Here is a 16838-nt window from a genome sequence, read left to right on the forward strand (position 1 = left end):
ATCACATAAACACCAATGGATTCCAGCTTGCACCTTGGGCTAAAATTCTGGCTTAACTGAGGAAGTGTAATGTCTTCAGAATTAATCGAATAAGTAAGTAAGTAAATAAATAAAGGCCACAGTATTAAGCTGCAGTGTAACCCATCTTGATACAGTGTTTAAGTTTTATTGTTTTACATCAGGCACTGCTGTTTTCTCTTCTTCCTAAATAGGCAATTTAACATACACACGCTCTTAAGAATTGAACTACTCAGAGCCAGCCAGATTAGAGAGCACAGGAATTTATACTGATCTTGATTCTCTATGCAGCAGAAAGGGCAAGAGGAGCATATTCATCTTTAAGATGAACATCACCCGTGTTCCCTTCTTCTGGCCCAGACTTTGCTTTTACCTTTTCTTCAATTTCTGTGGCTGTCTGTTTGGTGGTCTCCAGGTTTTCCACCAAGGCCGTGTCACCCAGGAAGTTCCCAGATGCTGAGGAGAGCCGGGAGAGCAAATTGTCCTCCAAAGTTTTTAAGGTGATTTTGAATCCATTCTGCTGCTTTGTGAGGTCTGACTGCAAATAAACAATGAGGGAAGTTTTAGCCACAGACCAGTGTCAAGGGCAACGTGTCAGTGTTAGATTGAAATTTTCACAACCCACTCGCACAGACCAGTATTTATCATGGCCTTTTGCATCAGAAATCAATCCAATCCCTACTATGAAGCTCTCTCAAAAAACACTGAACATGTATGGACTGAGAAGGGACAAGAGATGTATGCCTCGCAGCTAAGAGAGCGCAAACTGGTTTGGAGAAAAAGAATTGGGTGAGATCTCACACGCACACACACCCTGCACCCTCCCCACTGACACCTCCCATTTCATGCTTGAGTCATCTCGATAAGGATGGCCCTCGGTGCAGTCCGCCACTCTCTCCCATCCCCAAAGGTCCCAGTACCCCTGCGCAACACACGTCATCTCAGAACTGAGAGCAAAACAGGTAAAAGGCAGACGACTAGAAGCAAAAGTGGCCAAAAAGCAGAAAGTTCACTTCTATTCAAAGAGATTAGTGCAAGACACATTGCCAGATAGTTCAGTTTCACAACGCATGGCACAATAATGCCTCCACTTAGCTGTTACTATGGTTTGTATTCTAGTAGTCCCCAGAGATAGAGCCCCATTGTGCCAGAGAATTAAAGACAGTCCCTGACCCAAAGAGTTCACAATCTAAAAGACAAGACAATCAAACAGATATAGGTAAACAACTAAATAGTCACTTGCTGAAGTACAGACCTTGTAAATTACAGTGCTATTACAGTTTTCCTTCATACAACAAATCCCTCCATAACAACCTGCTCTGTGTACAGCTGCCACTCCATAATCTTTCCTCTGTAAATAATGGTTAATAGAAAACACTGTTTATGGTGAAATGAAGGCATCTCTTCCTCAGCTTGGTGACCTTCCACAAGTATACTCTGCCCTTGCACAAGTGATTGCATTTATTGCTCAGCCTTTGCCAGGGGGCACAGTACCTGCACTGGGATGAAGGTACTTTATCCAAGAGGGCAATTGTATTACAAATTCTCATTTTTTAACATTGTAGTGAGGCGGACTGGCCTCCCACAGATCCAGAGCAGGAGGAACCCCTCACTGAGCCCTGGTGGGCGGAGCCAGGTCACGCTCACCCCTCCTGCCAGAAGTCAGTGGGCGGGACAGGAAGTATAAAAGGTGGGTCTGAAAGCTCAGTTGGGCTGCAGCTGCTGGAGGAGCCAGAAACTTCCTCCTGAGCTTGGAGACCACTGCCAGTCCCTGGGGAGCTGAGGACTGACCAGAGCTGCCGGAGCCATACTTTGACCTGACAGCAGAGGAGCTGCCAGCACTACCACAGGCCTTCTACCTGGATGACCCTCTACAGGACCAGGTACACTCTGAGGGGAGGTCAGGAAGTGGCACAGAGGAGTGGGTGGGCCTGTGCCCCACCCTGCCGCCCCAACCCTGGGGTGGCAGCCTCCCCCTCTCAAGGCCAAGAAGCCACCACTTGTCAGCCATCTGCTGGAGCCAGGATGCCTGAACCCCTTGCTGCTTGGCCCTGACCCCAGACCTTAGCTAAAGACTCATTGTCCTGCCCTGACTGAGGACCTGGGCTACCCGTCTGCCTTTTTTGCTCGGACCCTGACTGCAGGCCTAAGCTATAGACTCCTCTTGCCCTGCCCTGACTGTGTTTATTGTTTGGCCCCTGACTATGGGCCCAAGCTATAGACTCTTGCCACGCCACTAATTCCCCAAGACAGGCGATACCCAGAGACGTAGTGAGGCAGACTGGCCTCCCACAGACCTGAAGTGGGAGAAACCCTGCTGCTGAACCACTACAAACATCATCAGAGAAAACATCCCATGGCAAGCCATGCACCTGTCTTGTGTACTGCTGGGTATAATATAAGCTTGGCCTTTCTGCTACTGTGCTGTCAAAAGGAAATAATCATGAATATTTTAGCACATAGAGAACCCCTTTGAAAGATGAAGGCATTTATATCCCCAGACTGTACTGAAGTAATATCGCTTTGTGGCTCAGAGCTGGCAACAGACGAGGTTTTCAGCACTAAGGCTCCAACCCAATTCTCACTAAAGACAGATTTCAAATGCACTTGGAGCAAGCCTGAGGTCAAAGCTGCCATCAGATGGCAATTCAGTGTCAGTATGAAATGATCTGGTTTTCTGAGCTCATTCCAGGCACACAGGCATCCATGCCACCAGAAAGCAGCATTTCTACCCTCACTGTGGTTGATAATGTCATTTGAGACAAGGGACAGAATGGTCCATGGAAACCAAACTTTCCTCTTCTTCTTAAACCCCTTTCAGTCCAGGGCTGAGGAATTATGTACCAGGAGCCCTGCATTGCTCCCCAAGTGGTATTTGTTTTGTATATAGAGGAGTTCAGGCTGTCTATTCTGCATCTTTCATTGATAATTAATCAACTTGAAATCTTCCAAAATATGGGACTGAAATACTGCATATGCTATTCTCACTCTCTCACACACACACACGTTCCATATCAATGCAGCACCTACTGTACATAGGACAGCTAATGCACTGAAGTGTGCAGGTTGTTGGCATTCCAACTAGAAATCCTTGTTTTCAGGGACGTATTTCTTGGGCATTACATGCAGGACTTTGCCCAAGGAAGTAAATATTTTATAAGTTTTTTGACACAGAAAACTAATTTGGCTATGATATTGCATGTTCCTGTCATTCAAATATGGCCTGCATTTAAAATGACATTTTGTGAGCTGGAGGCCCTGGAGTTATGAATAAGGATGGATGCTTTCCCACCGCCCCCCCCACCCTCTAATAGTTTATAATTCCTATGTAATGCCCTTAAGTGCAAACAGCGAACTGCACATGATGCTGTATTCCCCACAGATGTCTAGACCTGATTACTGGTCTCTTATGCTATTGTTTTTAATGTCACTGAGGCTATGGTTAGTTATTTGTACAAGGGAATTGTCTATTGTTTGATATTTCATATACTACAATGAAAATGGAATTTCTGAAAAAAACAGGTTATCATGGGGCATTTTCTGTTTTCTTCTACCACCAAAAGTTAATCCCTTCTATGGGCTCTCTTCAGGGCTCACAAACCGCCTCCCCCTCTAGCCTAACTGACAGATGAAGGAATTTCTCTATATGCGCAATAAACCTCTCCAATGCATCAAGGATCTACAACCTATCCTGAAGGATGACCCATCACTCTCACAGATCTTGGGAGACAGGCCAGTCCTTTCATACAGACAGCCCCCCAACCTGAAGCAAATACTCACCAGCAACCAACCACACAACAGAACCACTAACCCAGGAACCTATCCTTGCAACAAAGCCTGTTGCAACTGTGCCCACATATCTATTCAGGGGACACCATCATAGGGCCTAATCACATCAGCCACACTATCAGAGGCTCATTCACCTGCGCATCTACCAATGTGATATATGCCATCATGTGCCAGCAATGCCCCTCTGCCATATACATTGGCCAAACTGGACAGTCTCTACGTAAAAGACTAAATGGACACAAATCAGATGTCAAGAATTATAACATTCAAAAACCAGTCGAAGAACACTTCAATCTCTTTGGTCACTCTATTACAGACCTGAGAGTGGCTATTCTTCAAGAAAAAAACTTCAAAAACAGACTCCAACGAGAGACTGCTGAATTGGAATTAATTTGCAAACTGGATACAATTAACTTAGGCTTGAATAAAGACTGGGAGTGGATGGGTCATTACACAAAGTAAAACTATTTCCCCATGTTTATTCCTCCCCCCTCCCCCCCCCAGCTGTTCCTCAGACGTTCTTGTCAACTGCTGGAAATGGCCCACCTTGATTATCGCTACAAAAGGTTTCTACCCCCCCCCCCCCCCGCCCCGCTTTCCTGCTAGTCATAGCTCATCTTACCTGATCACTCTCCTTACAGTGTGTATGATAACACCCATTGTTTCATGTTCTCCGTGTATATAAAATCTCCCCACTGTATTTTCCACTGAATGCATCCGATGAAGTGAGCTGTAGCTCACGAAAGCTTATGCTCAAATAAATTTGTTAGTCTCTAAGGTGCCACAAATCCTCCTTTTCTTTTTGCGGATATGGACTAACAGCTGCTACTCTGAAACCTTTTAGGGTTACTAATTTTAGATTTAAACTTTCTCCTGATCCTGCCCATGCAGTTCATAAGGACCCAGTCTAATCCAGTAGCTCTGGAATTATACTGCCTTACTCGTTTTCTTCTATCACAATCTTTAGAGACAATGGCAGAACTATTATCTCTCGACTTTGTGCCTCTTAACAGTAATGAACAGTAATGAATCAGCTAATGGTGCCAGGCTAGTTTAATAAGCTGCAAGTAGAGCATTCTAGGTCATTCTGATATGAGTGACTTGGACTTTTTATCTGCATGTAACAGTTTATCTAAATTTTTTTTTTCAATTATTTTCCATGAGTTTTTGAATAACTTTGTTCTTTTTCTTAATAGGATTGCACACACAAAGCTAAGATAAATGGAATGTCCAAGAGGAAATTTAATAGTTCTGTATTGAGAGCAGGGTTTGAACAATGTGCAATAAATAAGGCCTGGGGCCACACAAGGAACAAGGAGTAACAAAATATTGCATAACCGCTCACTCAGGGAGCATGTTCCATCCTGTGGGGAAAATAGCATGTGACCATGTAATTCAAGACTGTATCAAAATGCATACACATCTGCATACTGGGGGTTCCTAGTTTTTGAGTGCTTCAATGATCTGATAATCTGTTAGAACAATTAAAGGATTAGAGGGTTTGCCCTAAAGTGATAATTTTGAGGAGCTCAATCTATTTATCTTAACAAAGAGAAAGTTAAGGGGTGATGATCAGTCCGTAAGTATCTACATGGGGAACAAATATTTGATAATGGGCTCTGCAATCTAGCAGAGAAAGATGTAACATGATCCAATGGCTGAAAGTTGAAGATAGACAAATTCAAATTGCAAATAAGGCATACATTTTTAATCATGGGAATAATTAACCGTTAGAACAATTTACTAAGGGGCATGGTGGATTGTCCATCACTCATGATTTTTAAATCAAGATTAGATATTTTCTAAAATCTGCACTAGAAATTATTTTGGGAAAATTCCATGTCTGGTATCAGAAGTCAGAGCTGATGATCATAATGATCCCTTCTGACCTTGGAGTCTATGAATCTATGGAATCTATGACTTTGCGACATTAATTTTTTTTAAATATAGCTAAAAATTACACCCAAAAAACATTTTATAAAAGGAAATTGAAAGCACAGAAATTCCATCAGGTGGATTCATACTGACACCCAAATGGGTCATCAGCATGGCTGAAAGAAATTACTTAACATTCTATATGCATTCTATTTAGGTGCCTCACAAGCAGTACCCCAGTCTGGAGGCACGGCTCAGAGTCTACTGGAATGGAGATTGCAGGACCACCCTTCCAAGGCTTGCATCCGCTCTGGAAGATGTGATAATAGCATAATGGTCCATAAACGTATCTATGGACAACCACATGGCTGCCATGCAAATGTCCAATATGGAAATGTCACTGAGAAACGCTATGAACATTGCTTGCTCCTTCATGGAGTGAGCCCATTATCTGTTGAGCTATCTCATATGCAGTCTTGATATAGGATTGTGATGGGTTTGGTCACAGACCCCCATGGGACTGTCACCCGATGTGCTGAGACTATCTCTGAGCCCACTTGGGACTTCAGAACCCTGTCTTGTTGAGCCAGACATGCTAGCCTGCTGCAAATACAGACCCAGGTCTGAACCACATCCCACAAAGCTGCAGACTTAACTGAAAACGGATTAGCAAGTGCTCCTGTCTCTAGCACCCAGACATCCAGGTCCCAATGGTGTTCAAACCCCAAATGAATCAGTTTTACTCTGTATAAAGCTTATACAGGGTAAACTCAAACTGTCTGCCCTCTATAACACTGATAGAGAGAGAGATGCCCAGCTGTTTGCTCCCCCAGGTATTAATTACTTACTCTGGGTTAATTAATAAACAAAAGTGATTTAATTAAGTATAACAAGTAGGATTTAAGTGGTTCCAAGTAATAACAGACAGAACAAAGTATGTTACCAAGCAAAATAAAACAAAACATGCAAGTCTAAGCCTAATACAGTGGGAAACTGAATACAGGTAAATCTCACCCTAAGAGATGTTCCAATAAACTTCTTTCACAGATTGGACTCCTTCCTAGTCTGGGCCCAATCCTTTTCAGACTAATGTTGTAGGTTATGGTCTGCGTCCAGCAATCACCCACACCTCTGTAGTTACTGTCCTTTGTTCCAGTTTCTTTCAGGCATCTCTTTGGGGTGGACAGGGCATCTCTTGAGCCAGTTGAAGACAAAATGGAGAGGCTTCCAGGGCCTTTTATATTCTCTCTCTCGTGGGTAGAAACCGCTTTCTTTTGTGCAAAATCACAGCAACAAGATGGAGTCTGTAGCCACCTGGGCAAACTACATGTCCATGTACGATTCAGCTTTTTGCAGGCCGAGGCCATTGTTTACATGTTAGTTTGAACGTCCCCAGGAAAGCTCAGATGTGGATTAGAATCTCATATTTTTGTAACACAAGCTTTTTGCCTAGTGACTGATTTGTTTTGTCAGCTATGTAACATTTTTTGATTGACAGGTCTCTAACTTTTTTATGTATAAGAGGGGAACTGTGGGTTTGAGTCAAGTTGATCGCTTTGTGGGCACATCGAGAAGATCTCCAGACACCGACAGTGGACCAGCCACTGGAAATCTGTGGCTGAATCACCCAAATACCACTCCAAACTCCTGAGGCACAATCCTGAGGAGGTAATTATCAGTTTGTGGTGCTCTATAACCTATTATGTTTGTGTGTGCTTGAGACTAAACAAAGCAGTGACTTCGTGTAAAGGTATTCTAATGGGAATACTGGAGACTAATAAAGTACTGGCTTTAAGTTAGTGGTTCCCAAACTTTAACAGCCCATGAACCTCTTTCACTAAATTGTGAAATCTCATGAACCCCCTCCTAAAAATGAATATTTCCAGGGATTTAAGTTTAAATTTCCTCTGTGCTCCGTGAGACTCCTGTTGCTGGACCCCGTTGACCGCCCTGGTCAACTGAGCTCGGGCTGCAGGTCCCACTGACCGCTGGGGCTCGGGTTGCCAGCCCCAACTGCGTGGCTCCGCTCTTCCTGGGACTCAGGCTGCCAGCCCCACATGGAGCGCTGGGGTTCAGGCAGCCGGCTCCCCCGCTGACGCGGGCATGGTTCAGGCTGCCAGTCCCAACTTCCCTGCCCTGCTCTCCTTGGGGATCAGGCTGTCTGCCCTGCAACCAGGTTCCACCTGCTGCCTCCAATGCCTGGGGTTCTCTGGCCGCCATTTAGTGAAATTTTTCTGGCAGCCCCCCTGTAATGTTCTGCGAACCCCTGGGGGTTCGTGAACCTCAGTTTAGGAACCACTGCTCTAAGTGAAAACATGTGGTTTTGATTTGTTTGTATCAGCCCTAGAGCAGACAGAAGTGCTGCGTCTCCCTTGGTCTGTTTTGATACCACCTTGTGGAGAGTAAAGTTACCGAGAGCTTTGGGTTCGGGGGAACTCTGGGTAACATGGCTGTGGCTCTGAGTGAGCAGGTCAGGATGAAGATGAAGTGGTATGGGAGGCTGAACTGACAGAGCAAGGAGGTCTGGGAACCACCACTGTCTCAGCCATGCTGAAGCAACGATAGATTGGCCTGATCTGCCTTGAGTGTGAGGATGACCTGAGGAATGACTGGAACAGGTGAAAAGGCATACAGAAGAGTCGACTGCCAGCTGCAGTACATGGTGTTGGAGACGGAGCCTGGACTGAAGTCTCCTCGAAAGCAGAAGTTGATACTTTCTATTTTCCCTCATTGCAAACAGGTGTCATGGAGTCCCCGGGCAATGCTCTGGAACTGCTTCCTGTGAAGCCAGTCAGGACTCTGGTGAAGCCTCCTCTCTGTGAGCAGACTGTCTCCAGGGCAAACAGCTCACACAGCTTCCACCTTCCTGGGTCTGACCTTGGAACATTCAGCATCCTCTGCCCCTCAGTGTGCTTCCCACAGCGAGTCCACCCAGGCTGGCTCCTGGGGAAGCAAGAGGGTCCTGCACCCCCAACTTCACAGTCAGACATGACTCTCAGCCAGCCAGTAAAACAGAAGGTTTATTAGACGACGGGAACATGATCTAAAACAGAGCTTGTAGGTACCGAGAACAGGACCCCCTCAGCCGGGTCCATTTTGGGGGGCAGTGAGCCAGACAACCACATCTGCACTTCACTCCATGTCCCCAGCCAGCCCCAAACTGACTCACCCTCCAGCCCCTACTCCTCTGGGCTTTGTCCCTTTCCCGGCCAGGAGGTCATCTGATTCCTTTGTTCTTCAACCCTTTAGCTATCACCTTGCAGGGGGGAAGGGCTGAGACCATAAGTTGCCAGGAGACAGAGTGCTGGCCATTTATGTACACTGGCCCTTTTCTCTCCAACAATTACACCCCCTTATCCCACCACCTAGAGACTTAAGAAATGCATTAGGGAAACTGAGGCACCCCTATGGTATTCAGAGGAAACATTAAGAACAGTCCCACTTCGTCACACAGGTCAATCGTGGGGATGCCCAATGTTGCAGAGACAATCCAGAGAACACTCTACTTCAGGGACCACTCGTGACTTAGAGAGAACCTTGATGGTCTGAGATGATTTTGTAACCCCGGCAAGTTGACTGTTACTGGAATGATGTCATCTTTGATGAGAAATTGCCTCCAGAATGCACTTCCCCCTTGTTTGTTCACATAGTACATTGTGGTGGTATTGTCAGTGAGTATCTGAACCACTGAGTGCCTGATGTGATCCCAGAAGACATGGCATGCATTGTGGATGGCCCAAAGTTCCAGTGCATTGATATGAAATGAGGCTTCCTGTTCCAACCATAGGCCCTCCACCCTCAATAAAATCAGATGCACATCCTAATCCAGAAGGGAATCATTGTTAACCACTGATGGTTGGCGACGACCGAACGAAGGGGACTCCTTGGCACACATTCAGTAGGGACTTCCACCAATGCAAGGAATCTAGGACTGGAGGAGGAAGACCATAAGAACGGCCATACGGGGTCAGACCAAAGGTCCATCTACCCCAGTATCCTATCTTCTGACAGTGGCCAATGCCAGGTGCCCCAGGGGGAATGAACAGAACAGGTAATCATCAGGTGATCCATCCCCTGTTACCCACTCCTAGCTTCTGGCAAACAGAGGCTGGGGACACCATCCCTGCCCATCCTGGCTAATAGCCTTTGATGGACCTATCCTCCATGATTGATTAATGCCACATCTGAAGAGGGCAAAGGGACAGCCTGGTGAACTGGACCACCTGCATGCAAGCGGACGTGTGACACAACAGGTTTAGACACACCCGGAATGTCATGGAGGGCTGAGATTGCAGACTGAGACAAAGCTGTTAAATCACCTGGAAGTGGTCAGTCAGCAGGAATGCCCTCGACCTTGTGGAATCTAACAGGGCCCCAGTGAACTTGATTTTTTGAGAAGGAGCCAAGGTTGACTTCAGTGTTTAAAATGACAGCCAGACTCCCACAATCATGCATTTTGTGAAGAGTAGAGGGGCAGAAGAGAGACCAAGTGGAGAACCATATACCGAAAGTGGCATTCCCCTACCATAAAATGAAGAAACATCATGTGGCTCAGTAGAATCACCACATGAAAGCAAGCATCCTGAAGGTCCAGAGCAGTGAGCCAGTCATTCTGAGACAGCAAGGCGAGGATAGCTGATCGCTAATGTACTTTATGAATTTGTTGAGGCCGTGAAGGTTGAGAATAGATCTCATTCCAACTGTGGATTTTGGTATCAGGAAGTACCAGGAGCGACAGCTGTGTCCCTGGTGTCCCAGCAAAACTTCCTCTACTGCCTACTCCCCATGTCAACAGAAAGCTGACCTGCTTGAGTAGTGTTTGTGACAGGGATGAGGAAGAAGGGAAACGGGGCACGGAGACTAACTGAATTGTGTAGCCTGATCTGACAGTGTCTAGGACCAGCTATCGAAGGTAATCAAGTCCCATGCAGTCCCAAAGCAGGCCAGACTGCCCACAAAGGGACAGGCAGATAGAGAGGATGGAGTAATGACTGGGCCAGTGCTCTGGACATAGGAGTCAAAATGGACGCTTAGCTGGTACCAAGGGAGGGAATGTGAACTGTCCAAAGACTGAGCCTAATTGCTTCCTCTTGTGAGACCTACCCCTCTTTCTAGAGTAGTCCTGCTGTTTCGGGGGAAAGGCTGAACAAAGGAATGCTGCCAGTGATAGTGTCGCTGCCTCTGCGTCCAATAGTGGCATCTTTGCACAGACAACATGTACATGCCCAAGGACCTCAAGGTAGTCCTGGAATCCTTAAAGGAGTTCAAGTGTCATCAGTCTTTTCTGAGAACAAGACTCAGCCATCAAAGGTAATGCCTCAATGGCTTGTTGGACGTCCAAAGTGATCCCAGAGTTTTGCAACCAGGAAGCCCTCCTCATAATTACCACTGAGGCCATGACCCTGGCCGAGATATCCGCAATGTCAAGGGCAGACCTCAGGGATATTTTGGCCACCAAGCAGCCTCTCTCAGCAAACACATGGCACTCCTCACGCGAGGCCTTAGGCAACTGGTCTTCAAATTTAGATATAGCTGACCAATTGAGAAAATCACACTTGGACAGCAAAGTTGTTTGTTTTGTGATCCTCATCTGTAGGGACAATGAATTATAGTCTATAGATCTTCTGGCCCAGAAGATCCAATCACTTGGAGTCCCTATCCTTGGAGGTAGACTTGAACCTGTCCTGCCAAGCCATGTTTACCACCGTTACAAGCAGGGAATTTGGACTGGGTGGGAATAGAACACCTCAAATTCCTACGGGGGCGGGGGGAAGTAGAGCTTTTCCATGCACTTAGTCACTGGCAGTAGCAAGGCCAGTGTACTCCACGGGACTCTTGTGGGCTCGAGGAGCCCATCATTGATAGGGAAGGCCACTCTCTCTCAGAGATGGTGGGCTGTAAAATGTCCACCAATCTGCGTATGTCCTCTTGGATGCCCAGGGATGTGGCTATATAGTGTTAAAGCTCCTGGTATACTTTGAAGTCCTGCAGAATAGCAGGGGACAAAAAACCAGGCACACAGCATCATCTGGCAATGGGGATAAAGGTCTCGTCTGAGCCAAAATTGGCTCCCAATTCAGGGAAGATATACCTGGAAAGGAAGACCGCCAGTGCCTGGACTTCTGACTGATCCAAAGCCACTACCATTGACCTGGTGGGTGACTTCAGCTTTGAATGGGATGAAAAGTGGGATCTCCACAAGAAAGGAACATCCCACTGAGTCCAAAGAGGCCACTGACATGGGTAGGGCATTGGTGGCCAGGAGAGGCCAGGCCCAGGGATCTCTATACGAGCCACAGGGCAAACACCAACCCTGGGAGCCACACTGGTCCATTGGCAGCCTGTGGAGTTCATCAGGTGATGTGGAGTGGGAGGATGAGAACTCTGACTGGGAATCAGAGCCCCAGGATCTCCGTAATATAGGCAGAGTGATGCCCGAGGGAGCAAACAGGTGGTCCAATTCATCCGTTACCCAGAACAAGGCAGGAACTGGTGCCTGATAAAGGCAGTATCATCAGTTCAAAGCATGCTGGTGCTGCAGGTGTTGATGTTGAGGGTGATGAGACGTCATGGGAGCACCTGCAGCACTGAATGCAGCAGGGCCAAAGAGGCTCTCACTGCCAAGGTTCCCCTCACCAATTCCGGTACCGGCTCCATGCCCACCATGGGGAGGGGAGCATCTTGGCACAGTGTGGAGGTGCAAGTCCTGGACCAGCAGTGAGAATACAGTCGGTCTGGCTTCACCCTTATGGGTACTGGAGTCATCAGACACCTGGAGGCCAGAACTGGAATCAACAGTATTGGGCACCTGCCCTTGCCACTCAGTACTGGGGAAGGGTCCGAGCTACCCGCACCATTCCGCATGCAGGAACCAATCCTGTGCTGGTTTGCACTTTTCCTGTGACCATCAAGACAGGTCCTTTAAAATCTGCTGAATGTCTGGGACTATACCAGAGTTCAGCAACCATGAGGCCCTTTTCATTGCTATTGCAGAAGGCACGACTCTGATGGAAGCATCTGTGATGTCAAGCACCAGCTGGAGTGACTTTTTGCTACTAGATGAGCCTCTATAAGAAAGGTTAACTCATTTCATGCATCCTCAGGGAGTTTATTAACAAATTTTGATGAGGCCAATTTAGACAATCATACATCAGTAGAAGCACTGGTTGATTAGCTATGTGCATCTGTAATAACAAAGTCGAATAAATCTTTCTCCCAATAAATCAAGTCTTTTTTGGACTTTTTTTCCTTTGGGTGTAGACTTGTACCTGTCCTGACAAGATCTTTAATTGGCAGCAGTGGCCACAAGGGTGTTTGGGAGGTGAGTAGGAATAAATACTCACAGCCATGAATAGGAACATGGTGGTGTTTTTCAGTACGCTTAGCAGTGGGAGCAATGGAAGCTGATGTATTCCACAAGGTTGTTATGGGCTCCAAAAGTGCTTCATTTATTGGGAGAGCAAGCTTCCCAGGGGCTGATGATTGCAAGAAGTCCAGAAATTAGGGCTGTCAAGCAATTAAAAAATTAATCACGATTAATTGAATGATTTAAAAAATTAATTGCGATTAATTGTGCTATTAATCACACTGTTGAATAATAGAATACCATTTATTTAAACATTTTTGGATGTTTTCTACATTTTCAAATATTTATTTCAATTACAACACAGAATACAAAGTATACAGTGCTCACTTTATTTTTTTATCACAAATATTTGCACAGTAAAAAAACAAAATAAATAGTATTTTTCAATTCCCCATTACAAGTACTATAGTAAAATCTCTTTATCATGAAAGTTTTAACTTACAAATGTAGAATTATGTACAAAAATATGCATTCAATCACAAAACAATGTAAAACTTTAGAGCAGGGATCAGCAACCTTTTGCATGCAGTCCATCAGGGAAAGTCCCTGGCGGGCCAGGCCACTTTGTTTACCTGCCACATCCGCAGGTTCAGCTGATCGCAGCTACCACTGGCCATGGTTTGCCATTCCCGGCCAATGGGGGCTGTGGGAAGCGGTGGCCAGCACATCCCTCAGCCCACTCTGCTTCCTGCAGTCCCCATTGGCTGGGGATGGTGAACTGCAGCCAGTGGGAGCTGCGATTGGCTGAACCTGCGGATACAGCAGGTAAACAAACCGGCCTGGCACGCCGGGGCTTTCCCTGATGGGCCATATGCCAGAGGTTAATGATCCCTGCTTTAGAACTTACAGGTCCACTCAGTCCTACTTCTTGTTCCCCAGTTGCTCAGACAAACAAATTTGTTAGCATTATGTCTTGCAAATATAAACTTCTACTTGTTTACATCACCTGAAACTGAGAACAGGCATTCGCATTGCACTGCTGTAGCTGGCATTGCAAGATATTTATGGGCCTGATGCGCTAAAGATTCAAGTCCCTTCATGTTTCGACCACTATTCCAGAGGACTTGCATCCATGCTGATGATGGGTTCTACTCAATAACAATCCAAAGCAGCGCCAATCGATGCATGCTCATTTTCATCATCTGAGTCAGATGCCATCAACAGAAGCTTGATTTTCTTTTTTGGTGGTTTGGGTTCTGTATTTTTCTGCATCAGAGTGTTGCTCTTTTAAGACCTCTGAAAGCATGTTCCACACCTCATCCCTCTCAGATTCTGGAAGGCACTTCAGATTCTTAAATCTTGGGTCAAATGCTGTAGATATCTTTAGAAATCTCAATCTCTTCTTTGCATTTTATCAAATCTGCAGCGAAAGTATTCTTAAAATCATAGAATATCAGGGTTGGAAGGGACCTCAGGAGGTCATCTAGTCCAACCCCCTGCTCAAAGCAGGACCAATCCACAACTAAATCATCCCAGACAGGGCTTTGTCAAGCCTGACCTTAAAACTTCTAAGGAAAGAGATTCCACCACCTCCCTAGGTAACACATTCTAGTGTTTCACCACTCTCCTAGTGAAAGTTTTTTTTCCTAATATCCAACCTAAACCTCCCCCACTGCAACTTGAGACCATTACTCCTCGTTCTGTCATCTGCTACCATTGAGAACAGTCTAGATCCATCCTCTTTGGAACCCCCATTCAGGTAGTTGAAAGCAGCTGTCAAATCCCCTCTCATTCTTCTCTTCCGCAGACTAAACAATCCCAGTTCCCTCAGCCTCTCCTCATAAGTCATGTGTTCCAGCTCCCTAATCATTTTTGTTGCCCTCCGCTGGATGTTTTCCAAATTTTCCACATCCTTTTTGTAGTTTAGGGCCCAAAACTGGACACAGTACTCCAGATGAGGCGTCACCAATGTCGAATAGAAGGGAACAATCACGTCCCTCAATCCGCTGGCAATGCCCCTACTTATACATCCCAAAATGCCATTGGCCTTCTTGGCAACAACGGCACAATGTTGACTCATATCCAGCTTCTCATCCACTGTAACCCCTAGGTCCTTTTCTGCAGAACTGCTACCTAGCCATTCAGTCCCTCGTCTGTAGCAGTCCATGGGATTCTTCAGTCCTAAGTGCAGGACTCTGCACTTGTTCTTGTTGAACCTCATCAGATTTCTTTTGGACCAATCCTCCAATTTTCTAGGTCACTCTGGATCCTATCCCTACCCTCTAGCATATCTACTTCTCTTCCCAGTTTAGTGTCATCTGCAAACTGGCTGAGGCTGCAATCCACGCCATCCTCCAGATCATTAATGAAGATATTGAACAAAACAGGCCCCAGGACCGATCCTTGGGGCACTCTGCTTGATAGCGGCTGCCAACTAGACATGGAACCATTGATCACTACCCATTGAGCCCGACAATCTAGCCAGCTTTCTATCCACCTTATAGTCCATACTTCCAGCCCATACTTCTTTAACTTGCTGGCAAAAATACTGTGGGACACCATGTCAAAAGCTTTGCTAAAGTCAAGGAACAACACGTCCACTGCTTTCCCCTCATCCAAAGAGCCAATTATCTCGTCATAGAAGGCAATTAGATTACTCAGGCATGACTTGCTCTCGGTGAATCCATGCTGACTTTCCTCTCCTCTAAGTGCTTCAGAATTTGATTCCTTGAGGACCTGCTCCATGATTTTTCCAGGGACTGAGGTGAGGCTGACTGGCCTGTAGTTCCCAGGATCTTCCTCCTCCCCCCCCCCCCTTTTTTTTTTTTTTTAAAGATGGACACTGAGTTAGCCTTTTTCCAGTTGTCTGGGACCTCCCCCAGTCACCATGAGTTTTCAAAGATAAGGGTCAATGGCTCTGCAATCACATCCGCCAACTCCTTTAGCACTCTCGGATGCAGCGGATGCGGCCCCATGGATTTGTGCTCATCCAGCTTTTCTAAATAATCCTGAACCACTTCTTTCTCCACAGGGCTGGTCACCTCCTCCCCATGCTGTGCTGCCCAGTGCAGTAGTCTGGGAGCTGACCTTGTTCGTGAAGACAGAGGCAAAAAAAGCATTGAGTACATTAGCTTTTTCCACATCCTCTGTCACTAGGTTGCCTCCCTCGTTCAGTAAGGGGCCCACACTTTCCTTGACTTTCTTCTTGTTAACATACCTGAAGAAACCCTTCTTGTTACTCTTAACATCTCTTGCTAGCTGCAACTCCAGGTGTGATTTGGTCTCCCTGATTTCACTCCTGCATGCCCGAGCAATTTAATTTTTATACTCTTCCCTGGTCATTTATCCAATCTTCAACTTCTTATAAGCTTCTTTTTGTGTTTAAGATCAGCAAGGATTTCATTGTTAAGCCAAGCTGGTCGCCTGCATATTTACTATTCTTTCTACACTTCGGGATGATTTGTCCCTGTAACCTCAATAAGGATTCTTTAAAATACAGCCAGCTCTCCTGGACTCCTTTTCCCCTCATGTTATTCTCCCAGGGGATCCTGCCCATCTGTTCCCTGAGAGTCAAAGTCTGCTTTTCTGAAGTCCAGGGTCCATATTCTGCTGCTCTCCTTTCTTCCCTGTGTCAGGATCCTGAACTTGACCATCTCATGGTCACTGCCTCCCAGGTTCCCATCCACTTTTGCTTCCCCTACTAATTCTTCCTGGTTTGTGAGTAACAGGTCAAGAAGATCTCTGCCTCTAGTTAGTTCCTCCAGCACTTGCACCAGGAAATTGTCCCCTACACTTTCCAAAAACTTCCTGGATTGTCTGTGCACCGCTGTATTGCTCTCCCAGCAGATAT

General features: G+C 46.1%; 1 protein-coding gene across 5 annotated transcripts in view; it reads right to left on the bottom strand.

The window, feature by feature from the left end:
- Positions 1 to 16838, bottom strand: part of DNAH9 (dynein axonemal heavy chain 9) — a 402978-nt gene that overhangs the window by 106460 nt on the left and 279680 nt on the right. For all 5 annotated transcript variants that reach the window (XM_038371718.2, XM_043496454.1, XM_038371730.2 and 2 more), the window contains one exon: positions 392 to 556. In XM_038371718.2, coding sequence (XP_038227646.1) covers positions 392 to 556 — 165 coding nt within the window. The remainder of the gene's footprint in view (positions 1 to 391; positions 557 to 16838) is intronic.

The sequence above is a fragment of the Dermochelys coriacea genome, chromosome 14 (assembly GCF_009764565.3).
Source record: "Dermochelys coriacea isolate rDerCor1 chromosome 14, rDerCor1.pri.v4, whole genome shotgun sequence".
Classification (NCBI taxonomy): Eukaryota; Metazoa; Chordata; order Testudines; family Dermochelyidae; genus Dermochelys; species Dermochelys coriacea.